The following is a 27,826-nucleotide window of genomic DNA, read 5'->3' on the forward strand; positions in this document are numbered from 1 at the left end:
TTATCAATAATAACATACAGGCTGTTACAAATTCGCTTCTCACTACAGGGATCTCGGAAACGGTAAGAGATACGAACTAGCTTAAAGGAGGAAATACACATACCAGTAAAATAGGTAAGTAACTTCCATGCTAAGAAATGGCATATGCCGGCAGATGGCACACTGCTGATACATTTGCAAGTAAAATGAATCGTCTCGTTAGTATATGGCTTATTGGATTGTCAGTAGTTAGCAAGTAGACACGTTCCGACATGCCACTTGAACTCCCCCGAAACCCCCCGCCTCACATTGCATGCCAAAAAATCAAATGATGTGCAATTTACTTGCGCGCCTTCTACAGGCATGCCTTTTAATAAATACACATACCAGGAGCTATCTTCTGCAAGCTACTTGCATGCTATTGTGCAAGCAAGAGGCATGTGTATTTCCGCCTTATATGTGGACAAAGTTGCGTAATCAGAAGACCAACATTATGCTTTTAAAAAATCAAGGCTAACATGATTAGGTTTTTTAAATATTTTTTAAAATACGGCCCCATAAATTTTATTACATTTTTTGCAAGCCTTCATGACCCCCAATACTGTATTGCCTCAGCCCGAACCAGATTCAGACGTTTTGTCTCAAAAAATTAATCTTCAATGTATTCCTCCCAAATCTATGGAAATTTTTTATTTAGATTTCTATGTTTATTGAATTACACTATGTAGTTAAATTTTGAGTACCTACTTGAGAAACCTAGAAGTAACTATAGACAAGGAAATAAAACGCTAATAATGTTTTGTAGTAATGCGTGTTGATAATAATTTAAATAACTAGGCGGATTTCACAGGGTCTAACGACACTTATGATTTAATAAACATAGAAATCTAAATAAAAAAATAAAATAAAATATAAAATAAAAATTTGAGCGAATACATTGAAGATTAATTTTTCGAGACAAAACGGTTGAATCTGGTTCAGGCTGAGGCAGTACAGTATTCTCCAATGAAGGCTTGCAAAAAATGTAATAAAATTGCCAGTGCCGTATTTAAAAAAATGAAGTTGATGATGGTCCTGGAAAGACGAAAAGTTACATATAAAAATTAATTATGCCATTCGATAGAGGGCTAAAAGTTGCCATTAGAAAGTGTTTTTCAATATCACCTCAAACAAGGCTGAAATGAAACAAAAACGGATTTCCAAAATTTCAGTTGTTTGCAAATATTTCGAAAACTATCCATTTCACCCTTGATTTTTTAGAGGGATAATGTTGATCCCCTGATTACGCAACTTTGCCCCCATTTACGTTAGTTCGTATCTCTTACCGTTTCCAAAATCCCTGTAGTGAGAAGCGAATTTGTAACAGCCTGTATATAATTAATATAACTATACATTTCCAATTTTTTCATTTTTTTTAGTATTTTGTCACACTCCAAAGTTATTTAATTTTTTTTTAATCAACAAATAGGTAAACCTTAAGCCTGTGGTATTTTCAAATTTTTTAATTTAGCGTATTTTTTCTAATTACGATAATTTCATATGATAATGTACTTTATAATTTTTGCCGAAATACCAAACTTACTGCCTTGGCAGTGTCGGGATTTGAAGTTTTTCATCCACGCGTCCGGTGTACCACAAGGGTCCATCTTGGGACCTATCATATTACGTTTCATACATTTATACATCAACACTTACATCGTTGTAAAGTTTTTGACGCTTATAATTAAATTTAAATTGTCAGTTTTTTTTTTCTGGAATTTTCCCATATCCGAAAAATAAGAAGCTATTATAACGCTTTAATAAAAAAAATCCAAAGGGTACTTACAGTGGATTCCCGCACACAAAAAAATATGCCTTGCCTAACTTAAAAGAAACTTATCTTTGACCTACACTCCCCTGTCTTTAAAAGATTTTTCTGAACAAACTAGTTATTAATTACTTGATAGCCAAAAAGCAGGCTTTTGACCCGCTTTGAATAATCACAATGTTTAACACTATTTATAGATAACTCACGATAAATAGCACCAAATAAAATACTCAAATACATGAGTAGATGATGCAACAGATCACATTTTGCATAGTCATGGTGAAGAAATATTTTCCAAATAATTAGCATTCGTTATAATTATGATTTCAAATGAAATACATATCGGTGGAAGTGATTCCATGAATCGAATTTAATTATACATGTTTCACAAGCTTCCAGTTCATTCCGAAAGAAAACAGAAAAGTGTCGTGATAAATAGTAGTCTAACTTTCTGCTTTAAGTATAAAAAAGATATATTAAAATTTTGAAGATGTAAGTTTCTTGTATAATCATTAAATATATAAATACAAGAAAAACTGTGACTATTTTAAAAATATTTTTTTAAACTAAGGTATTGTCAAATTGTACATTAGTTTTTTATTTTACAACTGTATTTTTTTTATACAGTTTCGAGTTGAAGTATAAAAAAACCAAAATAGAAGATGTAACTGTTATTCTTCTATAGTCGATTTCGTTTCTCTTTGCCAAATCTATTACGTACCTATAAAGCTATTATTTTCATTAATTGGAAAATAAAATATGAATACACGAAAGTAGTTAATAATTTCTTAGCTTTAGTTTACATAGAATGCAGTAATTAGAGATGAAGACATATTTCGCACTTTTTGCAAGTGCATTTTATTGACTGAAAAATGTATTGCATCATTACAAATTTTTCATTTTTGTTCAATTAAGAATAATGAAGATCTGTTTAAGATTAACGACAAAATCATTTACTGTTTAATCTGAAATCAAAAATTAAAAAGATAAGATTGGTAAAGCCCAAGCAAAGAAATCGTAATTTATTAAAACAGCTTCAAAAATATTTAATCTCCTCAAGCGATATGCATATTGTATATTGTTTCATAACGAACAACTTCACCATACATTGATAATGATTGTGTACAAAAATTCTTTCATCATCTTTTCGGAATATGAATGGCTCGAAGTGAATTCTATAAAAGTGGGAGAACAGCGGCCTGTTGCATCAGTTGTGAAAAATTCTCCATCGAGCTTACATTTCGGGTTTTCCCTAGTGCGTTTTCTCAGTTTCTCCAGTCGCGCTCTCGCAATCTAGTTAGTTTGTTGGTGATAGCTTCGAGGAAGTGATTTACAGATTTGACACAAAACCGTAAGTAAAATTAGTTTTTTTTTTTTTTTTGTTTTGGTTTAGAATAGGTTTCGGTCTATATGTTTCTGTAACGTTGAACCTAATTTTATTTAAAAAATGATTAAAGATCAACACTATTGCAAATTACACATTTTTCGTAGGTAGATCAGGAATACACAAAACCTGTATCAATTTATGACTGTCAGTTTACTATTTTAGTGCAAAAGTCCTTGTTATTTGTATTATTTTTTAAATTATTTTGAACAAAGAAGACAAAACAAAAAATTGCCGCACAAAACACTTGTAAAGAACGAATCAATGAACCTTTTCAATCCATATTATTATTGGTTTGTTGGTGTTTATTTAAAATTAGATAAATGAACATTCGGCACGATATCTAATAACAGAAATCTCATATGTATAGGATTTCTCACTGAAAATTATCACACAGGTAACTTTTTTATTTTTTACTCATTGAAAAAAGTAGGCCACAAGTTATATGATTCTTTGCATGCTTCAAAATTTAAAAAAAAATAACAATATTACATCGCATGAGCGAGGTGCAAGTAATTTATTATGGAAAATCCTACATTTTTATACTTTTTTAAAATCTGCTTGTTTATCTGCCTTCAAAATTATAAATATAACTACTTCAGTAATTTTTTTCTAGATAAGACTTTTTATTTCGTATTGGCACTAACAATAAGTATATTTCAATGTGCAACTGCTGCATCCTTATATTATTAAATTTAGGTTAATTGATAATAAGAAGAAACGAAGAACAGTTACAGATTAAATAACATGAAAAGAGTGCACAAATGTATGACATTTATAATTCTTAAAAACACAAAAAATTAATAAATACAAAAAAACATACATACATAATATAAAACAAGCAGTTAATGTCAAAAAATATGAATGACATTGCTGTAAATTTGAAGTACCATTAATATACAGGGTGATTCACAATATATAATTACATGTGCCCAATTTCAAATTATTTCACTTACTAGTTTTTAAATTATTTAAAAATATATATTTTTTTGAAGTTTAACACCCTATATCTTTTTAACGAAGCGTCCTAGATAAAAACTTTATAGGAAAGACCCCTTAAAATTCACCAAAGAATACGAGGTTTCAGTTTTGGTCACTATTTGTGAATCACCCTGTATAAGATATAGCAAAAACGGCATAAAAATGTTACGAACCGATTTTTGCAAATTGTGAATATCAGAATAAAAAACCGACGAGAACGAATACAATAAAATAGAGAAATAATTTGTTATAAATATTTATCGAAGGTTCTTTATCTTGATAGTAAAAAACTGCCACATCATTCTCTGTTTGTAACTGATTCATTTATATAATATTTAACTACTCTCTTCCAAGATTCTAATCTTCTTACATATCTATACTAACCACATTTCGAAAACAAATGAATTTTATATATTTATAAGTCTCTCAAATTCTGAAAACAAGACATCCTTTTTTTCCGTTTTAATGAGTCAGAACATATTTAATAATAATATTTTCTGCTACTTGTATCGTTAATCTTTTACACAGAACCAATAGATCTGTGTGCGCAAGCTTTGAGATAAATTTAAGATTTAACATTGTAACAAATATCCGTGCAAGTTCCAAATATTAATCATACTTCAAAAATACTTGAAAAATTAAAAAAAATTGTAACAGCACAAAATACATTTTGAACCTTTGTTGAAAAAGGAATTCGCGATATGAGGTTCACGAAGTGTTATCAGAAAGCGAGTTGAAATATAAGTGGATATATATTTTTATATTTTGTTTACTTTGCTCTTTAACCTACAAATAATTGGATCATATCTGCAATAAATAATTTATATATTTTGATGTTAAAAAACTTATCAGCATATTCTCGTCGAAATTAGGAAATCGTAAACAATTAGTTAAGATTATTAAAGGGAAGGGGGATAACTTTAAAACAAGGATTAATAATCATTGATATGAACGGGGTATCAACTGAACGTAGTTGTCATCAGTTGAAGTCGAAGGCCTTCATGAGGATCGTCTTCAATTGTCTGTTCAATTTAAAATGAAATTAAAAATTTTTGGTACAGATTTATCTTTGAAGTACAATGTAAAAGGGCAAGGACTATAATCATGAAAATCATGTAATTTGAAAATAGATTAATACAAAAGGATAAATCAAAAAATAACAAATGAGCAATATTAATTAAATACAATGACAGCATAACTATTAAAAAAAATCTTAAGAGATATGTGTATAAATATGGTAGTTTTCTTTAAATAAAACACCCTGTACGTCGACAATTATGTGGTTTAGGGTATACCTTCTTCATGATATCATTTGCTAAGAGAAAGTTTGTGAACATATGTACAAATTTGAATTGGTCTAAAAAATATAATATGTATGGAAGGAGGGCAAATTTGTATTGCAAGTGGCTTCTAAAACCAAGATATTGAAGAAAAATCCAGAAAAAAATGTAATTAACGCAGCATTTTATATTCTAAAATTCATTAAAGAAATTAGTTCATGCAAGATTAATGTAATTGTAACTGTAATATCAGCAAAGATGTAGGTAGGAAAATTACCCAAGCAATGCAAGCTTAATGTGACAAATGGTCAGAATCGATTGTTTGTTTTTAATCGTATATTGGTTGAAGAATAAGTACTATACTTCCTTTAGCAAAGTGACCTCTTGTTTTTTATCAAAATTACTGTCGTATTTTTGCGACGTAAGAGAAAATTTTACAACAACGAAAAGAAAATAGCAAATGCCACTTTTGTTTCATGTCATCGACAAGAATAAACTTGCAAAGCAGAAATTATCAACACGTCGTAGCTATAAAATATAGCTTCATATTACCCCTTTGTAGGTAAACGTATCTGATGATAACAACGCAACGTTTCTCCGTCCATACTGACAGGCAACTAGATAAGCAGATTTCCAACGAATTAGTTTACTTTAGGTAACTTACAGGATGTTTGTTAACAAATGGGCCACACAACGACAGTAGCTTACTTGGATAAAAATAGCAATTTACAAACAGAGAGATTCATTTTTCTACTCAGGTTCGATAAAAATTTTCTCACAGTTGAGAAAATGAGAGAGACGAAAATGTGATGAGAATTATGTTTATTAAAACACTAAACTAAATAAAATCTTCAAAATTATTTTTCCAAATTCATTAAAAATGTTTTTATATCTCATCTGATTGAAAAGATATAAAATGATGTGTATAGTCAAAACGACTGGTCCAATCAAGTCTTTTTCAGTATTTCCGAGGAAAAGATATTTTCAATGTTTATATTCGTTATTGGTATAAATTATTTGTCTCTGCTAATTTCGAATTTTATCGAAAACAGTCTCTACTTTTCATTAAATATTCACTTTAAAAAACTTGTTTTCCTTTGCAATCAAATCAGTAACAGACTTGATCGAACCAGTGATTTCTCTATACATGTCGTCTCATATCTTTTGAAAGGGTAGAAATATCGAAAAGCATTCTTAATAAAAGTTATTGAGAAGAAGCTGGACTTAGATGATGTAAAAGGACATTTATAAAATTGGAAAAAAACTATTTTAAGCACAATTAATATTTTCGATATCTTTGGAAAACATTGTATGCATTAATTACAAAAACTTGTTCCTTTACGTTAATCCAATAAAATTATTATTAACTGGTTGTTAAAATCATACATTAAAATTCATCCTATTGTCAATCTGCCTGACCTATATATTTGCTCAACAAGTCCAAATAAAAAAATATGTGATAATCCATAGTAGTACTTATAAACATATACTTCATTGTCGTGATATCGTTATTGAATTCGATTGACAAATTATGAGCAGACGTTAGCAAATTGGATAGATTTATGTAGCAAGAAACAATAATATAAGTCTGACTATGTACAAATACTTTTATTATTTCCACATAATTTTGTCACATTCCAACAAGAAATATTGAAAATGGGCCAATTTTTATTACAATGTCATTTACAGAGAATAAATGTTAAGACATGTTCAGAAAAAGTTTATTTAATGTATAGACTAGGGCGGATCTGTTTTGAGGTGGATATGAGAGGGGGCAAGCAAATTTTGTCTGGATTACCTTCAGTGCAACTCGCATAATAAACGTGTAGATCCCTAGATCTGGGCGAGGTCCTGAACATTTTCCAAATTGCAAAAATGTTTAAAAAATTTAAGAAAATACCTATTTTATCTGAGTAGGAAAAAAGTTTTAGAATTGAATTTTGCACAAAATACTGTAAGTTAAAAATGTTTAAATTTGTTACCGATGTTGCAAAATAACAACAATAGATGAAAAAAGGCAAAAGTTTCTTGGATAACTTTTTTAAAATATTTTAATTGCTCCGAGGGCATTTGGTAAAAAAAACTCTAGAATATAATAAAACAACACACCAAAATTCATAAAAATCGGTTCGGCAGTTTTCTCAAAATTTTTTGAAAACAAATTTTCGAATTTTCAAAATGTTGCACAGCCTCAAATAAAGCATCTAGATACTTGAAAATTTTTTCACATAGAAACGACCGCAACATTTTGAAAATTCGAAAATTTTTTTCACAACTTTTTTCAAAAAATTATTTTACGAAAACTATAGAATCGATTTTAATGAAATTTGGTGTGTCGTTTTATTATACTCTAAAGTTTTTTTCACTAAAATTTGAATGCCCTCGGAGCAATTAAAATATTTTTTTAAAATTATCCGAAATACTTGATCATATTGCCTTTTTTTCATCAATTTCTATTTTCTATTTTGCAACATCGGTAATAAATTTTAACATTTTTAACTTACGGTATATTGTGCAAAATTAAATTCTAAAACTTTTTTCCTTATAGAAGCTTAAAGATATTAAATAATATTAATGGAATATTTACATATTATTTATTTTTAAACAAGAATATGTACTAGCGATTGAATAAAATATTGTGGCAGGATGTAATAGTACTTTAAAATTAAAATGACCTGTCAGAAACTACCACGAAGTAATTTTGATAGAAAACACGGGTTTTTAAGTAAAAATTGTACATTTTTTATTGATTCATAAAGTATACAGGACAGGGTTAGTATGTTAGGGTTAGCATATCGGGTAAATGGCCTTCACGGCTTTGCTGATCTCGAGCTATTTGGCATGTGGCACCAGTTTGTTATTTAGGCACAAAAATCTGGTTTATCATCTCGCGATAGCGAGCACCATTGGACTCTCAGCAACACTCTCACCAACTGCTTCGATGTTTTCTGCTGAACGACTTGTTGAATCACTAACTGATGCAGAACATTATTTTTAATAAACCTGAAGCTGTCTTTTTTTTTGTTGGCGACACTTTACTGCGCAAACGGAGTAAAATTCAAATCTTGCCTGAATTTTGGTACACCCGATATAAATTACTTTTGCAAAAAATACTATAACCACGCCAAACAATTGTAGAATTTGTCCCTAAACAATGTCTATATCTTATACTACCTCAACTACCTACGATTCTAAACTGAATAAACTAATTAAAATTAAGCTCATTTTCATCAATATTTAGCTCCTAAAGGTCAGAAATTACCCAGTGTACCATTTCCACGTACCATTTCCACAATTATGGAAATAAGTCCATTATGAAATAGAAAAAAACCCAGATCTACAAAGATTAACTGGAACTCGAATGTCAGAAAACAGTTGTTTGTTAATTACTTTCTTAGAAAACTCATTTGTTTAATAACATGATTTTACCAACATTTCCCCTTACATGTTGATTTCGTGAATAATTTTAAATAAATAATTGATCAAAAGACAGTGTTTTAAATTGCAAGCGATAACATTATTATCTCGGAAACTGTGAGAGATAAAGAAGGTTAAATAGGGCCAAATTTATATTTATATTTTTTTGACGATTATACTAAGATGAATATGCACAAGTTTTGAAAAAAAAACACGATATCCTTCATAAAATCTAAAAACCTATAGGTATATAAATAATAGATATCGCTACTCATCATCTGGGAAACTTTAAAAACTAAATTATTGTTTTTTTTTTTTATTATTTTGACTTCTCTCTTTGTAAATTTGTAAAATTATTGTGATTAACAACCACATTTCTGCGACATTGTCATTTAATTGTTTGGCTTGTTAATATTGAAGGTAAAATCGTGTCTAGCTACAAAAACAATATTGTTATAAATTTGTAAAAATCAATCAAACAACATATACTAGATGATAAAAAAAATGTTAAAAAATAAAAAACATGGACAAGATTTATAAGAGCACGTAAATAGGTACAAGGAAAACTGAGTACTTCACAAAATACATGTTTTATAGTTAAAATATTGTTAAATTAAAGTATTAACTTTGAATTATTACTTTTTTAAGTTTAAAATTAGCTTACTACATACATAGTTGGAAAAACCGAGAATAAGTCCAAAATTATTAATTTCACTTTAAAAATATATTGCAGGTTTCTTCGAAATACAATTTCAAATCACCAAAACTCAAAAAATATATTGGCATATAGTTCTCCAAAAAAAAACTCCCATATTTTTTCGAGTGATGATGATTATATGGTTGGTATGTATAATTGTATTTTAAATACTATTTTTTCAGTGGCTTCGAAATTATGGGGTTTTTACTGACAGTAATCGCCTAGTATCATTGCCACTGATTGACATTTTTGTAATATTATTTTTACTGAAATTTCCAATGAATTTTTACTATTATTTAGCTTCGGTCATCTTCTTCAAAGAAAAATTTAACGCGTTGTATCTCGAAAAACAGTGGCTTTAGATTATAACCTTGACATAATACCCTGTTAAATTACCCACAATTCGTTTATTTTTAAAGATTTGAACAACTGGGATTTTTATCATAAAGCACAATCATTTTAAAGCGTGACATTTTCTATAATTACGAGCTTCTCAAGTGAAAATATATTTAGTTTTCAAATATAGTATTCGAATAGAGACATAATTTTAATGGAGTTATCTATTCTCTTAAGCAGCATTCGGGTATGTACTTCTTATAAATATATATTATTTTCTTTATATACCTACGTCAAGGAAACTAAATGATGTTAGTATAGATTGTTCCTCTTTCAACAACAGTATCTTGTGCAACTTTGACACTGACTTAACCTCGACCTTCTTAAAGGAGATGTACCTACATGTAGATGTGTATAAAATTACGATTAACATTTTCAAAATAAGATATTCATTTCAAGTATCTACCAAATTGTAGTATCTACCTAATAAGTCCTATTGCACCAATTTATTAACTGTAAAATAAAGATCGAACGCAGCAAAATCAGTTTTCGAAAATTGCGCATTATTATTGCAAAAAGCTATGGATATTGACAAAATTTATAGAAAAGACGATCAATCCAAACGCCGATTCGATTGACCGTAAAATTGTTGCCCCATGCATTTGTTAATTAATTTCGTTCGTTTTTGCAACTTATTGTTTAATTACTAAACGTTAATTTTAGAAGTTAATATCGTAGATATAGATTCTACGTAACGAAAAAGAATTTCAAAAAGTTGAAATTAAGTTGCTCTTTACAACTAACAAAGTAGGATGTGCAAAACGGCATTATAAATAAATTGTCTCAGGGTCAGGCAAAAGCTGCTCGGGAATTCGCTCTTTTTGCATTAAATAAAGGTAGAACGAATCTAATTTACTTAGGGAAGTTATGTCAATGTCTTGGAACTAAATTTCTACATAAAATTAGGCTGTTTTCTTGTTAAATAAAACAACCTGATCTAACTTGTCATTGTAATAGACCAACTTACATAAAGTTAGGTTAATTTTTTTATAGGTTAGGTCAGGTTAAGTTTTTTTGAATAACCGAACTTGTAATATATTAAAGTCAGTACTTTCTTTATTTTTCTAATGTAATTCGTTTTGTTAACAAAATAGATATTACAATACAATATTTTCCATTGGCAAGACACAAATACTAGTCTTTTCAAATTATGCCAAAGCATACACATCTTTTAACGTCGACACACAAAGCATATTTCCAAATTATTTCAAATTGTTTGCACTAAAAAAATGTAGATGCCATCCCCTGACTTACAGTTATCTGTAACTGTCACTCGCCTGTCAATACCGACGTTGACATATTGTAAAAGTCTAACCTTGTGAAGGGAAATACAATTTGCTGTCTTTGTATTGGTAGTGAATGAATTTAAACAAAATGGCGAGAAACCAATTTGATTTTTTTTGCAAAAATTAGGTAAGGAACATTTTAATTCTGTTAACCAAGTTCTGTTTGGAAAAAATCAATTAATTTGTGTTATTGAAACCCTCAAGCTTGTACTTAATAGGTTTTAAACCCTTTCAGTACCATTAAAACAATATATTACCTGTTATTAAGTGTGTTAATAATAGTTGTGCTAATTAATTTAAAGCACGCGTGAAATAGAAGGATTCATATATTTGATTCCGTTTCAGAATTCCCTCCAAAGCTACGCAGCCCGGGACCAATAGCGACAGAGCAGGGATCACGTGGCCGACCCGAGGTTATAAAAACGCTCGTCTCCTTCTACCTAGTTCTCTTTTCCACAGTAACTAAAGACGTACAAGTTTAGTGTTAGTGCTTTCAAACAAGGTTCAGAATGCCAGAAACAACACTGACCAACGGCTACACGAACGGTCACATCGGATACGAAATGGAGGAAGACTCCGAGTTCCTTTTCACGTCGGAATCCGTAGGAGAGGGACACCCAGGTTTGTTATTGATCCCTTATTTTTGTTTATAATTAGAAAATGGCGGTGTTTGGGTCTCCGGCATCGGCATGGTCCACAATGCGCATATCTTTCCATCCCGAACGATTTATTTTTGGCGCAAATGCAATGTGGCGCTGCCTAAATACAGTGGGGTCCTATTTCCATCCGATACGTTGTCCCGATGGGGGCGGCTTTAGTTAAAAAAACGGCGATAATTATGAAATAAAGATCCGCCTCGCGTGGCGAACACGTGGTTACAAATGCTCTGTACTTTCGAGTGGCAAAAATGTCTAGTGTCTAGAATAGCGTTTGTATCCCAGAATTGTCCAGTTTTTCTTGTTAATGTCGCAAATTTCTTTTCTAATATTTATGGCGCAATATTACTAGGCATTGCGATAATTTGGGTTATAGTTTCGTCAGTACCTTCTGCTTGGAAAAGCAGATAAGGCGCATTTTTTCGTGGTATATTCTTAATCTGGTTAAAACGTGATTTCATTAAAAATGGATGGTGCGCTTGCATTGTGATATTAGTTTCTTAATTGTAATTTAGAATTGTATTTTGGAGAAAATGTATGTTTTCATGATAAGTACGGAATATGTTCGATTTTTGAGGTTAGATTTGACGCGAAATAAATCTATGTTTTATTATTCAGGTCAGAGAGACAGGAGAGTTTTACATTTTTGGGGAATACTATAATTATCTTTTCTTTATCTCTCATTTCTCTCATTTTTCGATACATCTGAGCTAAACTGTTGAAACATGTTTCGTTTTTAAGGATTTCGACTTTTAGAACCGGTATACTTACGTACAAGAGCTACCTCAACGGTTTTTGTGAGATTAGGTAGGTTTTCTTAAGAAATATATTAAAAAAAAAACCGCTGAACCTATGCTCTAGTTAATTGTTAAATTAATCTGTATCAGGGTGTTATCTCAAAGTCAAGGTCTGTCTGTGATTCTCGTGTCCAAGCCAAATACAAATTGAAGGTTAAAAGGAATATTCTGTAGGTTTTTTTTCTCTTAACACAAGGTTTCTAGTCGAAAGAAAGTAAGTAAGTAAATACTGGTTCAAGTCGCCTGAAAAGTTTTTATCTTTTCGTTAAATTATTCGTTAGGTCCTTGAAATTGTTATTTACTACACGGTTTGTTTGGGTGATGTCGTAATAAAAAACTTTTAATTTCGTTCATAACTACATTTATTGTCATACTGCACATATTTCAAAAATACAGGTATTATCCAACTGAATAATAATCAATATCGGAAACGAGAAAGACCGGTCAAAATAAGTTGGAATTAGCATTCGTTCCCTTAACCCATATTTCTACACAATCATGGGAAAATGTTAAAAAAATTAAAATTCTACTGAAGGGCTTGATGTATCTAAAATAACTTTTATCTTTAGTTTTTCGAAATTTTACTTTTTTGAGAGAAAAATGTAAAAATTAAGTCAATTAACATAATTCATTGCAAACTATGAGTGTTTCAAACTGAGATCATATTAAAATCTGAGAAAGTATTTGTGTCCTATTTTATAATTATTGTATTTTAACTTTTACTTTTCAAAACAATTTCTCTCACCACATTTTTTTATTTACAGTTCTTTTCACTAGCCCCTTCTAATACCGCTAGGAAAACCAATAACTTTAACCGTACCAAATTATTTATTCAGGGACTGGCAGGTAAAATATTTAGAAGAAGGAATTTGAGATGATTTGATTACCTGGAAGTCTAGCAAGTAATACCTGCACAAACATATTTCAAAGAATAAGAACTGTTTAATCATATTCATCTTTTTATCTGATTAACAACCTGCCCAAACATATTTCCATCATCGGCAAAGATGCAGAGAGCATAATTAACATATCTGTGAAGAATCTGATTTATGATTAAATTTTTAATAAATGTTTCTACTTATAAAAAAACTGGTTGCAAGATGGTTAATACAAGTTCTACCTGGTTTAGAATAGCTGTCCTTTCGTAAAATGAAATGTCCCGTGGTAAAAGAAGCTGGATAGCATTAAAATTAAACCAGTCCCTTTTTCTGTTACATATTATTGAATTCTACACACACTGTTAACATTCTGAAGGAAATTTTTGCATGGGTAGTAAAATCATACAAACAGTAATTATGAAGATATCACAGTATTTCACGTGTTGTGGACAAAGAGGAGAACGATAGACACGGATAGACGTGTCGGACTGAGCTGTCAAATAATTATTGCTACCACGTCGTCGTGACTTTTTGGAATTTTGCGGATGCGATTAAAACTTGCGGGAAAGCGTAACCGATTAAAATGTCTGGATTCCCCCCAAGGCCGTGGTTGAGAAATCCAGCGCGGTTTATCTGCCAACTACCTGTACCTGTGTCAGATGGGATGCACATTTTGCGTCGTGACACATGCGCTCGGCGATAGTTATATCAGACCTCTTACGTTTGCGATATAAATACAATACCATTAAAAATTCTCCTTTGTTGTAGTGCGTAGCAGCGAACGTCGATTTTTTTAATCAGCTTATTGGTTAGAACAGCGTTTCTTAATCCTTTATTACTTCGCATCAATTTTGAAGACGCATTTTTACATGGTTCAAAAAATTTCATTGTCAGCCATAAAAAGAAGTCTTATAGGCATTGGTTCATGTCGCACATAATCACCAAAATCATGGTTAAAGTATGTAGTAAAACTATGATATAAACGAAGTCTGGGGCAGTTTCCCATGTACAAATATAATCATACAACTACTATTGCTACTGCTTTTCTGATTAGCAAACTGAAATGAATATGAAGACAGATTTCACTGGAATCCTGAAATACGCACGTCAAAAATAGATAATAGAATAAGATGGAGGTAACCTAATTGGGCTCCGTCTCCCACACCACTACGCATCCTACCCACAAGACTCCAATTTGGTTACCTTGTATTTTATTATTTGGGGCTTCAATCTGATTTAATTAACAAATCTACATTTAGATATTTAATATAATCTCGAGTTATTCTGGGTCTTATTGGGGTTGCTACAAAAAACAGGCAGGTACAATGATTTAAAGATCAAACTGAAATTACAATCAATCAACAAAATCAGAGCCTACTAGCACTTTGTTAAGTATTTCAATATGGGTGTCAAGATAATGTGTAATTTTAAAAATATTTTTTGTACTCAAACTGCTCATTTAATCAAAATTCTACAGGAGGGCCAAGAACTTCCAAATGGTATCACCTATCAAATAAAAAATAGTTGTCATTATTGCCCGAAAGAGGAAAATGTTATGATGCATGCATGCATCAATTTTGTAGGAGTTGTAAGTTTTAAAAAACACTCTGTATAACACCAAAACGTGTAGATTGAAAGCAAAAGTCCACACTCCAAAAATAATCATAATCGAATAATACTTAAAATTCAAAAAATTTTCACGAAATTTGAGGCCATCTAGCGGTCAAACGAAGTGATTTGGGATATAAGTAAATCAGTCTAAATCTGACCATTTTGAGTCCACGAATTTGTGGTCTTCCGTTGTACACGTTATTCTGGGACACCCTGTATATTTAAATATGACCAGATGAATTTGGTCAGTGAACATTTGTTTGAAAGCAGCAGTTGCTAAATTGTGAGACTCAAAGTGTTTTTGAGTAAATTCCTACAAATTTCAGTCTGCTACTCTAGTAAAATTATTTTCTTTCGCATTATCTTTATACGGTTAATTCTCCTCTCCAGTCCATCTTAGATATTCACATAAATTATAGTCTTCAAAGAAGGCAGGTACTAACTGGTCAAATATTCTGATAATTTGAACTCAAACTAATCTCTAAATGCGGTAAAAGAATGTAAGGAATTTTCACAATTAAATAATAGATAGGTGTTTGGTTATAAAAATTACCGGCAACATTTTTCAGGGTTTACGAAACGTTAAATTCTGGACTTGAACATTGAGAGTTAGAATAAACATTTATTCGGTATCTTTTTACGCAATAAAGGAACGTCAGCATGCGTCAGTCATACGTAAAATGGAATTTACATCGTACACTTTTAATCCAATAAATTGTTGAAGATTCATACTTGTGGCATATTTGGCCAATTTGTTGCTCAAGTTTAAGACCAACTCTCAATAAAAATCGAACCAGACAGTAAACCACAAACTGGTTAAAATGTCAAAGTAAAGTGAGTGCAATTACAAAATTTTAATATATTAATATTTAAAACTCGATTTAGAATAAAAAGAAGTATGAGAATATAACTAAAATTGGTACTATTAAAACACATTTTGTCACTAAAAATCTACAAATAAATTAGAACCTGTTCAAATGTCTATAATTTCTTGACCAAGGCGAAGGTAGCGTTGATACCTATATCTAATGCAATGTAGGAAATTTATCACAGTGTATGTATTCCATACATATATCAATTTCAATGTATATATCAAAAATTAATTAATTAAATAAAATCTTGAAAAGTTAGTTTTTTTATGCTTCGGGTATTATGTAAACTAGCTACGTGAAAACCAAATTTAGCAAATCTTAACCTACCTCAACACAATCTTGTTTGGCCAGACGGTTATGAAATTTGCAGATGTAAGCCTATCCCGACCTGCTAAATTACAAGGTAACGAACCTGAACAAATAAAGAGAAAGTTTTGTCTGCCAAAGCTGGTACGTCATCCATTTCTTTTAAATCTAAACACAGTGGTGATAGAGATTTTTAAAAATTTTATTGTAATCTTGAATTCGTTGATAATTTGAGTTTAATTAAACATCCGGATAATCTAAACGATTTGGATCTAGTAAAATATGCAAACAGCCAAACCAGTCAATAGTACTTTATACAGAATGTAATAAAATCCTTGGGCAAATATTAATGGCAGGTTTCTGCGACAAGAACTAACAAAAAATTTTATATTTTTTGGAACTTGCGTCTTTGTCGAGAAAAGCCAGGTAATTATTTTTATTTAATTCGCAGATAACCTGATTACTTACTTGAATACCAGCGAGTCAAATTTAAAATAACTTAAAAAAAATTGTGTAAAATAAAAACATGCACATATAGATTCAAGTAGATCCAATAATAGACCGAACGTATCGAAAACTCATATTAGGCATATTAATTTTTCCTTTTTAGGTTGCCTTGACATTTGATGTTGCCGGTGCATGTCGCCGAGATAAACTGTATCAGTTAGATTTGAATATTATAGATGATTTAGGATCAAAGCTTTTGATTAAAATACCGGATAATAAAACGAAAAAACCGAGATCATTTGTGACAAACGAAACTTATATCCCACTGTATACAAAATATTGTTGCATGCCGCTCAGAAAATTTTGAAAGTTGCCGCTTTTTCTTCAAATATTCAAATGAGAAAGGTTACATACTTCTAAATAATTAAAGTTATCTGAATAAGCTGAAAATTAACATGATTTGCGAATTCTTTTTTTTTTTTTCACTTTTTCTGTCCGACTGTAACCAATTAATTTTAGAAAATTGTAAATATGTTTTGTAAATATTAAGGTGTATTGGTCACTACGTCTGAAAATACTATTCGAAAGTTATTTACAGAAAATACTACATGTATTTTCGCAATTTGAAATACCATTCTTTGCTACAAAATATATTTTCGTGTTTAAGTTACTACACTTACTATTCTAAAAATTCTACTCGCAAAACTCACGCCAGTTACATTTTGGTTTAGTTTTGATCTAAGTACCTATTTATAGAAGCCTGACAAACGCCAGTAAGTATTGTATTTCCTAGCGACCTGGCGGCGGCGCGATTTTACCAGACTTTCCGGAAATAACGTTTGATAACACTTCCAACGCACCTACCTACCATTCATAAACGTGATCTTGAAATGAATTTGGCTCGATAAGTCACGATTAAAACGTTAAAGTGCTTGGTACTGTTTCGCCCACTCCATTTACACTACGGTTAAAAATACTCTGGTAACTAGATCTGATAAGTAGAGCGTGCTGTTTTTTTTTTATAAATACCGACTCATTCTTGAAACTCGTACTACGTATTCTTCATTGTAAATACAATACCTTTAATAAAATAATGCAATATTTATTTAGTAGTCCTGCATCATTGATTACTGAGAATAAAGGGTTGTAAAAGTATTTATTTTTACTTTAAAATTGGTATTTTGTGTCCTTCACAATAGCTATCTACTTACGAGGCGTGTTCAAAAAATAACCGAACTTCATCATTAATTTTATACATTATAGGTCCTTGTCTCCATAGACCAGGCAATAAAGAGAAAAATATCTAGATTTTCGCGGCCCGGTCCGATTTTAATGCGGTTTTTTGCATTTTGTTCAGAAAGGCCGTCGGAAAAAAGTCCCGCCATTTTTATTATCCGGAAGTGGCGGAAATGCATCGGTGCATCGCATCCGAGAAACTTGCCAAAGTGCACGAAATACCGCAAAAATTGGTACTCGGGGGTTTTGGGGGGCGCAGAATTCGAAAATGCATATATCCAGTCCACCCGACCGGGCCGCGAAAATCTATAGATATTTTGGAGTAAATCGTTCTTTATTGCCCGGTCTACCATCAAAGCACTCCGCTCCCCTCAGTACACACGTTTCCCACCACATTTTTTCACGTAAATCGCCTTGATAGTATTAACTTTTGTCTCAATATCGTAGCTGTAAACTCAGTTTTTATCTACCGTTATGATGAAACTAAATAAGATATTAACAGTCCACGAACATGTGGTTCCAAAGGAGGTTATGCGCAACGCAGTGCTGCCAACCGTATATCACTAAATATCTCAATTAGAGCGTAATTCAAAAAGTTCGGTTATTTTCTGAATAGACGTCGTATAAAAACTTGAACAAAAACTTGGCGAAATTATTTAACATTCCTCTAATTTTTTTTCATACAATGCATGCATCCCACGAATAGCTCTTTAATTGTTGAGAAATTGAAGCAAAACAAATAATAATATAATAATAATAATAATTTATTTACCATTACCATACTTACGATGTATGTGTATAAATATAATTTACAAGCAAATAAATAATTTCCACTTAAGCCGAACCTTGAGCGTAGGCGAACAACTAAGATTTTAGTACAAAATACACAAATAGTAATTTGACATTTATATCAAATACCCAAATACGCAATTAAGTAAACAACAAAACATGTTTACTTTCCTTTTCCGGAAAAAAGAAACAAATAAATGAGGACAATATTTTTAAGTATGATTTTAAAATTTATTGCGTTATTTAATAAATTTGAGATATCTTGCTTAGTCTTTTCGCTCAAGAATATTTTTAAACGCTTTTTGAAAGATGTATATGATTTACAAGATTTAATATCTTCTGGCAATAAATTATATACATTTTAGGTCCGAGGTAATAACTAGGATTTTGTAAATTTTGTAGTTCTAGATTTAGGAACTTGAAATGAAGTTTCACGATGTCTGGTCCATTCTATAGGTTTTAATTCTTCTCTATGTTTATACTGTCTGGTTAATATTTTGAAGCAAAACAGTTCGTTTAGATCAAAAAATTTTGATGCATCAAACAAGCTATCACTATTGTACAAATAATGCTTTTTCAAAATATTTTAATTAAATGTTTTTAAATTGCCTTTTCTCTGTGAATCTTTACCTATTTAAGCCGGGTAGCCAAATATTTTAAGGAAAAAATACCTGCTTCGAACAAGTACAAAAAAATATTTTATACTTTTTTTTATTTCAGACAAAATGTGCGACCAAATCAGTGACGCCATATTAGATGCTCATTTAGAACAGGATCCCAACGCCAAAGTGGCTTGCGGTAAGTACTACTAGTACTAATACCAAATTCCTACTATCAATAGTAAGAAAATAAAAATTAGATCCATCTTGTCTTCTCAGATGATATTAAACACTTCAACACTTCTACACTTCATTTTCTCTTTCATTTAAACGTAAAAGGTAAGATTAACCTAACCTCACAAATTCAGATTGGTTGTTTTTGGTCGATGTAAATTAAAAGACTTAAAGAATACCCAATTTTTTAAAAGATGTTGATTTGTTGATGCCCCTGTTACTTGCTTTTTCTTCCGCATATTTATGGTGTATTTAAATGACATACCTAAAAAAAACGTAAGATCCAAGTTAAGAGTTCAAAAACAAGGAACTTTTAGAGGACTTTTAAATCCTATCAAAACTTTTGTAGCTATTTCTTTATTATTTTTCAATAATATTCTTGTACATTTACTTTTTGACTTAGTTGGCAGCTCTATAATTTTGCTACCAGGCGCAAAACCCATTTCGTGTGCCAAGACACCTACATACAATGTCGGTCAGTCAGTCATCAGCTGCTACATATACAGTGTGTCCCGTTTTTCATGTTAACAACTCTGTAAATGTGAGAAGGCTGTGAACTTTCCGCAAATCAATTTTTTTACAAATAGTACCCTAAAAAGAGGTTATATTTTACTAATCATTTTATTGATGTGATAATTTATTACATTTTTTGTAAGTTATTATTTTTATAATTAATTAATAATAAATTAATATAAATAAAAGTATTAAATTTATAGCGTCTGTATTTTTTCTTTGTCCGATTGGTACTTGTTTTCACTTTCATGGCAATCGTTGACCTGCTTATTATCATTTTTAGTTGTTTGTTTTTTCGAAGTTTGGCACCACATAAAAAAACACTCAATAGACATTTGTCGTTCAAATTTGGTATATGGGTATTTTGACTTTGACTTTCTGGAAAAACGACCCTTTTAAAAAATCGTAATAGGCCAGGCTTCTATTACATCAATAAAATGATTAGTAGAATATAACCTCCCTTCAAGGTACTATTTGTAAAAAAATTAGCTTGCGGAAAGTCCGCAGCCTTCTCACATTTCCAAAGGTGTCGACCTGAAAAACGGGACACAGTGTATATAAATTATGTTATTAATCATTTTTTATAATTAAAACAAATTTATATTGATCAATCAGAACCAATAAGATGTTAGTTAATTAAAAAGAGCACATTTCAAATTACTCCGAAGCAATAAAATGTTTCATATACTCGTATTTTATACACATTTACTTACATTTGTAAATTCCTATTTAAATTTTATCATTTTATCGTTTATGTTTTTTGTTACAGAAACTGTAACAAAAACGGGAATGATTTTACTGTGCGGAGAAATCACATCAAAGGCAGTTGTAGACTACCAGAAAGTTGTCAGAGAAACAGTTAAACATATTGGTTACGATGATTCTTCTAAAGGTGAGTTTGTAAAATATAACCTATGTTTGTTCCTTAGTAGTCACAAGCTTCTGCCGTTTAGCAGTATGTGGCTTTACTAGAGCTATGTATTTATGTACTTATACTATTTTTTAATCTCACATGCACAATAAGTAGCTAATGTATTCCCCTAATTTTACCACCTGCACAACCTTCTGCTAAAAGTACATGTTGAGCAAACTAAACAAGTGTTTTTAAATGGTAGCAGGTAAAAATTATGTAACCAAAGTTTACTGCCTACATACAGGGTGATTCACTTAAGGAAGCCCGTCGTGAAATCTCTGAAACTGTTGCAAAGTTTTGCAGTGATGTACTTATATGTTCTTTCATAGATCGCTAAATTGGAGGAAATTTAATAAAAATTACATTTTTATCTCTTTTTGAATAGCTTTGTTTCTTATAAATATTAGAAGCTTTAAATTTTGAAGTGTTAACATAAATCAACGTTTTGCATCAATTGGTGATATTAGATTTTTTTATAAACCTACATTTTAAATTAAGAATAGTCGCTTTCCTTTTTTTTATGTTTACACAAAAATATAATATATTTATATAAAAATAAATGGGACACTTTATACAAGGTGTCCCATTTTAATGTACCAGCCCGCAGATTTTTTTTAATTCGACTTTTATAAAAAAATATTTCGATAAAAAGTTATCGGGTTTCGATGGGGTCAAATTATGCTGACCTTGGAGTTAATTATCAAGGTCATTTCGAGGTCAACCTTGATTTTTTTTAATGGAACCCCGTGTTGACCTTGAAATTACCATGATCACTAACTTTAAGGTCACCATAATTTGACCCCCCCTCGAAACCCGATAACTTTTTATCGAACTATTTTTTATAATAGTCGAATTAAAAAAATTATGCGGGCTGGTACATTAAAATGGGACACCTTGTACAAATAATACCTAAAAATCTTAAATTTCTAATATTTATAGAGACTCAGATATTTAAAATATATATATTTAGGCCAGGAAAATAAGCTGGGAAATGAGCATTTTGCGACTTTTTGTTTCGGCAAGCTGAATTTATCACTGTAGATGCTAAATATTACGTACAATAACATTTTAATTTCCTTAATTTCCGCAACATAAAAATGGGGGGAACATTGTTTACAGGGTGGTTAATTGTATAATTTTTACGTAAATCCACGTTTTTCGCTTATAACTTTTTTCCGTTCATTTCCACAAGAAAACAGTAAAATACTTTTTTTCGTCTTCAAAAGACCTACAAAACTAGCCCTCGAGCGTAAAAAAATATTGATTAGATCAAACGTTATAAACAGAAGAAATGTATTTATGTCCTTTGAATTAAACATTTATAAGCTGCGTTATTATTACCAGAACGTTTTGGCATCGCGTCCTCTCATTCCTTATCACTGTCTAATAACTCACCCGAAATCTGGAATCGGTAAGTTGAATAGTTTGCAAGTTATGGCCTTAAAAACAAATTAACTAACATGGTAGATTTCATAATACATTGAAATCTATAATTTTTTTTTCAATTTCAAATTATAACCTGTTTTTTTTTTATTTTTTAGCCTTAGCTGCAAAATGTAGTTATATATTATTACATATTCGGAAAGCTTATGGAAAGAGCTTTCAGTTAAAAAAAAATTGTCAAGTCAAGATTCGTTGAAAAAGTCAGTGGGTCGCTTGATTTTCGGCGAGCCGTGGCGCGGCGGAAGGGTGAAGGAAGCGAACGACAGCGAGTCCGAAGAAAATGACCATAATATTCATAGTCCTGCCGATAAATAAGCGAAATTCGCTTGAACATAATATATTTGACAGTCTGTAACTCCGTTGTTTTTCAACGAATCTTGACGATTTTTTTTAACTTAAAGCTCTTTTCATAAGCTTTCCGAATATGTAATAATATAAAACTATATCAGGCTCGTGCGTTGTATATTTCATTTTGCAACTAAGGCTAAAAAATAAAAAATAATAATTCCAGGTTGCAAAGAAATTTAAAAAAATGATAGATTTCAATATATTATTATGAAATCTACCATGAAAAAAATCAATGCGATTGTGGAAGATCCTCGGGATCCTCCAGACTAATAATTAGTTAATTTGTTTATAAGGCCATAACTTGTAAACTATTCCACTTACCGATTCCAGATTCCGTGTGAGTTATTACTTTATTAGACAGTGATAAGGAATGAGAGGATGCGATGCCAAAACGTTCTGGTAATAATAACTCGGTTTATAAATGTTTAATTCAAAAGTCATAAATAAACTTATTCTGTTTATAACTTTTGATCTAATCAATATTTTTTGACGCTCGAGGGCTAGTTTTGTAGGTCGCTTGAAGACGAAAAAAAAAGTACTTTACTGTTTTCTCGTGGAAATGAACGGAAAAAAGTGAATTTACGCAAAAAATATACAATTAACCAACCTGTAAACAATCTTCCCCCTTTTTTATGACTGTGTGAACTAATATGTTATTGTACATAATATTTAACATCTATAGTGATAAATTCAGCTTGCCGAAACAAAAAGTCGCATCCAACTCTATATTTCCTGGCCTATATTATCTAGTGATTTATAAAAATTACAAGAAAATTAAAGATATCATTCAAGAACACCTTTTTTTAATCACCCTGTATAAATATATCAGGTTAGTCAAAACAACTTATTTCGCGTTAGTATTAGCGACATCTTGATGAAAATAGACGACAAATGGGCTAATTTCAGAAGCAAATAATTTTTCTTACATACATTGTTGGAAATTTATTTATTTTTGCTTATTTTAGGTTCAACATTACCATAATTTTTTATTAATTTATAAACTATGTAACTTTAATCAAATCAAAAATCAGAAACTATATAAAATTACTTAAATCCGTACTTAATTACTGGTTATTTTTTTCTAAAAAAACTTTTTTTATAACACATTTAAGTTTCTGAAGTGGTAGAGAAAAACATTTGCTTATGGAAATAGTATATTTCTTCCCTATTTTACTCTTGACCTTGCTAATAGTAATTTGAAGCAAGCTATATAACTTCCCTTGTATATTCACTTTTATAATTCCAAAATTACCAAACCACATGATAACACATGTTCCACATCATTATCTTCTCCATTCTAAGACAACTTTAATAAATTTTGTTATTTCGGTTAATTTATTTTGTTTAGAGAGTTTGTGAATCTAAACATTTTATAATACATATTTTATCATGTACATTTTGCTATTTTGCTTCCTTCTTATGTTTGAAGACAGCGATTTGTGTGTATATACACAGCATTATAGAAGTAACAACAGCAACTTTCGATTAATAGAAACGTAACCCAGATTTTGCCAAAAAAATTTACCAAACAAAATTTTCATTGATAAAAAATAGGATTCGACTGGCGCACATTCAACCTTCTGGTGGCCCTCGAACAACAGAGTCCGAATATCGCCAACGGTGTACACGAAAATAGAGAAGAACCAGATATAGGGGCAGGGGATCAGGTATAAAGTTTTCGAAAATATTAGGGGGGAAGTCACTCAAACATTAGTTTCGTTCCTAGTGCATCAGAAACGGTTCCCAACAATGAGACGCGATAGCACTTGGTTGGAGACAATGAATTTTGAACCCTTATGTTGGAATGCGCGTGCGTCCGACTGCTGGAAACTGTTTTGGACTGCTCTAGGAACAAATTTATTACCGCTTTCCGATACTTTACCGCATGGACGCTTTTTGCTTGCTTGATATGCTTAGGTAGCCCAAAGTGCTTAGTTTGTTGTATTTTGCACGTATAGTACATATTTTTTAGGTTAATATACAAAGCAAAGTAACTAAGCTTAGAACTGTTTTAAGTACTGTAACAAGTAGTTTTATCTTTGGAAACACGCAAAAATGAAAACACTGTGTATATAATAGCGTGTAATTCTGAATTCTTTCGATTGCCAGGGTTTCCAAGAATAAAACTAAATCACACCTAGAATTTAATAGATATAATTCTTTTAATTTGAATTGGCAAAATTTTTTAAAGCCTGTATGACTGAATACGCAAACTATATGGTTTTATCCAGTAACAATAATATTTTTATGGAAAACTACATATACATAATTATGTCAACATCGGATATATAAGAATGATAAAAAACAAATGGATATCTTCTCTATACAATAATGTCAACGAACCTTATCCCTCAAACTTAACCTTTTATTTTACATTGATATTTTTCGTTATGTGTATAATGTTATATCGAAATACTTTTAGAAAATGACGCTTGCAGTTAGGTACTTTATAAAAAATATATGGAATGATGTCTGTCACAAGGACATCAAAAATGCTGGAACATACAGGATTGCCAAATTAGAAAAAAGTTAGCTATACGTAATAACATGCTTTTACACGATGTTTTACCTCAGTGATTTGACTATTTTTATACTTCCTTAAATTATCAGTTTTGCCGTCCGATATTTCGTTTTCAATGTACCATCATCAACCTCATTTTTTTAAAATTCAACTAAAGCTGTTAAAATACATATGTTTAAATTATTATCACTGATATGTTACTTGTGGTGGTTTCATTACGTTTCGGACACATTTCAGCGATCGTCAGGATTTTGAAATTCATTGCAATATTTTAATTCTAAGGATTAAAATCGATTAAACTCAATTTTTCAGCTTTCTTTGGCCTTAGAAAGTTTAATTCCACTTATTTTATTTTTTAAGGCAGCTTTAGATGTTATATGAAATGTATTTGTAAAGAAATTAAACTGAACAATTTCTAGGTTGGTTGCGACGTCATCGGATTACATTAAGTTAGGTTTAGATTAAGTCCTCTAGCCGGTATTTATGTTTGTTGTGTGCTCTGGTCCATGGCCTTCCGATGCATGGCTTGTAGTCAAAGGTGTCTTTCTGGCCTTGATTTTTGCGAATGAGTCGTTCCCGAATTTCAACCCCTCGTCTCGATTAAGAATATTTTGATTTTTCCGATTTTCTATTGCCTCCCTGTAGAACTTTTGCCAAAATTTTGCCTTTCTCATTAGAATTCTGGTATTAGTAATAGTTATTAATAGTTACTGAGAGAAAGACAAGATTTTGAACAAAACTCTTAAGGAGACAATTGAAATCCAGAGGAATCGTGATAATTTCGATCGAGATGTGGAATTTAGAAACGACTTATTTGCAGACATAATAGATATAAATACTAACCAGCGAACTAAATCTCTAATTTCAGAGTTTCTTCTAAAGAAAAAAGCGATATGTCTCGAAATATCAAAAAGTTTAAACCGATGACATGGCAACCAGCCCGGGTCAAAAACTGCCACGGCAAGTCTTAAACCAAACTATTTACGTAATTAAACCACCAATAATTGCAATTTCATTATCTGTACGTATATTTTATTGTAACAATGTTTTTTACATTTTTATTTTTAAATCGTGTATTTTTATAACTCGGGACCGTATTTAAAAAACAACGAATTTGATGACGGTAAATTGAAAAAGAAACATCAAATGGCAAAACTTACATTTCCGTGGGAAATGTATGTGAGCATAGAAAAAAATTAAATGATAATTTCTCAAAGTTAAAAAAATGTCTATTTACTCCGAGTGATCTAATGATGAATTGTTTTTCTATCTTGAGCCACCCTGTATCTTTAACAATCTTTGATGTACCCGTGACAGTCTTATCTTGGATACTCTTGGATACGATAAATACAAAAAAATATTGCTTCTGTATCCAAAGTAATTAAAGTTTTAACAAAAACTAAATATTTTGAGCATTATGAAAGTTGATTTTTCGAAATTTTTATGAAAACAAATGAAATTGTAACAAACATGACACCGTGACACTTTTATCGAGTACAGACGAACATGTGAAGGCCTAAATCTGACCAGTGAATTAATTTATCCAACACCTTTAACGTTTGGGCCCTTTTGACGCAGGTTTTGACTACAAGACTTGCAACGTATTGCTAGCCCTGGACCAGCAATCACCAAATATAGCCGCCGGTGTTCACGAGAACAAAAACGAGGAAGAGATTGGTGCAGGCGACCAGGTGAATTTTATTAATTAAAAATTCTTTTAGACGCCACTAGGGCTCTTAGGGGCCAGTCCTTTTAGTCATCGCTCTTTTTCAAATTTATTTTTCTTCCCCGTTCCTTTTAGCAATGAAATTATCGCGGTGGAAAAATTTATCCGGATTCTATATGCATGAGACAGGTCGTATTTGCATTATAAGCTCGTGCAGATTGAGATTAGGAATTTCTAAAGAACACATAGTAGACATTTTCGAAATTTAAAAAGATTAGTACATTTTACAAGCCCCATAAATGTAGCGTTTCACATTAATCTACCACAATAGATATGGAGAAAAGAAAAAATTATTTTTCTTTGTTACTTGGGGCCAATATGACGCTATTTTGGCCGTTTTAAAATATGTTGTCAGCAATTGTACTAAGGGTTATTTACAGCATGTTCAATTTACTAACAGTAATAATTAGAATTTCAATAAAATGAAGAACTCGTTACATATCTGTCAATCAAAATCATTAATTCACTATTCATTTTTTCTGTGCTATACATTTACTAATCAAAAATCTGTCTTGCTAATCTAATGTAAAATTGGAATTTAAATAAGCTGTAATTAAACAAAGTCACAAGGGTATGTCTACATTTCAAAACGTGGAATGTTTCTTTTATTCTTCTAATTGGTTGGTCCCCCTAAAAAATCTAAACACCAGCTTAACAATAGAAAGTGATTTTCTGTTTAACTGCAGACATGCCACTGCTCTTCACTGAAT

The 27,826-nt window shown here is 30.9% G+C and overlaps 1 protein-coding gene across 3 annotated transcripts in view; it reads left to right on the forward strand.

The window, feature by feature from the left end:
• The first annotated feature begins 2,988 nt into the window (after positions 1–2,988).
• The window catches only part of LOC108911966 (S-adenosylmethionine synthase), a 28,625-nt gene continuing 3,787 nt past the window's right edge, over positions 2,989–27,826 (forward strand). Inside the window, exons 1-6 of one of the 3 annotated variants that reach the window (XR_001964526.1) lie at positions 2,989–3,137; positions 11,573–11,848; positions 19,540–19,617; positions 20,935–21,057; positions 24,424–24,536; positions 26,969–27,081. Coding sequence is in view for 2 of the 3 variants with exons in the window: in XM_018717187.1 (XP_018572703.1) it covers positions 11,737–11,848; positions 19,540–19,617; positions 20,935–21,057; positions 24,424–24,536 (426 nt within the window). In the remaining variant the exon portion in view is untranslated. The remainder of the gene's footprint in view (positions 3,138–11,572; positions 11,849–19,539; positions 19,618–20,934; positions 21,058–24,423; positions 24,537–26,968; positions 27,082–27,826) is intronic. The other 2 variants (XM_018717187.1, XM_018717099.1) reach the window with 2 other exon arrangements.

Source organism: Anoplophora glabripennis, unplaced genomic scaffold (genome assembly GCF_000390285.2).
Source record: "Anoplophora glabripennis isolate ALB-LARVAE unplaced genomic scaffold, Agla_2.0 scaffold1, whole genome shotgun sequence".
NCBI lineage: Eukaryota > Metazoa > Arthropoda > Insecta > Coleoptera > Cerambycidae > Anoplophora > Anoplophora glabripennis.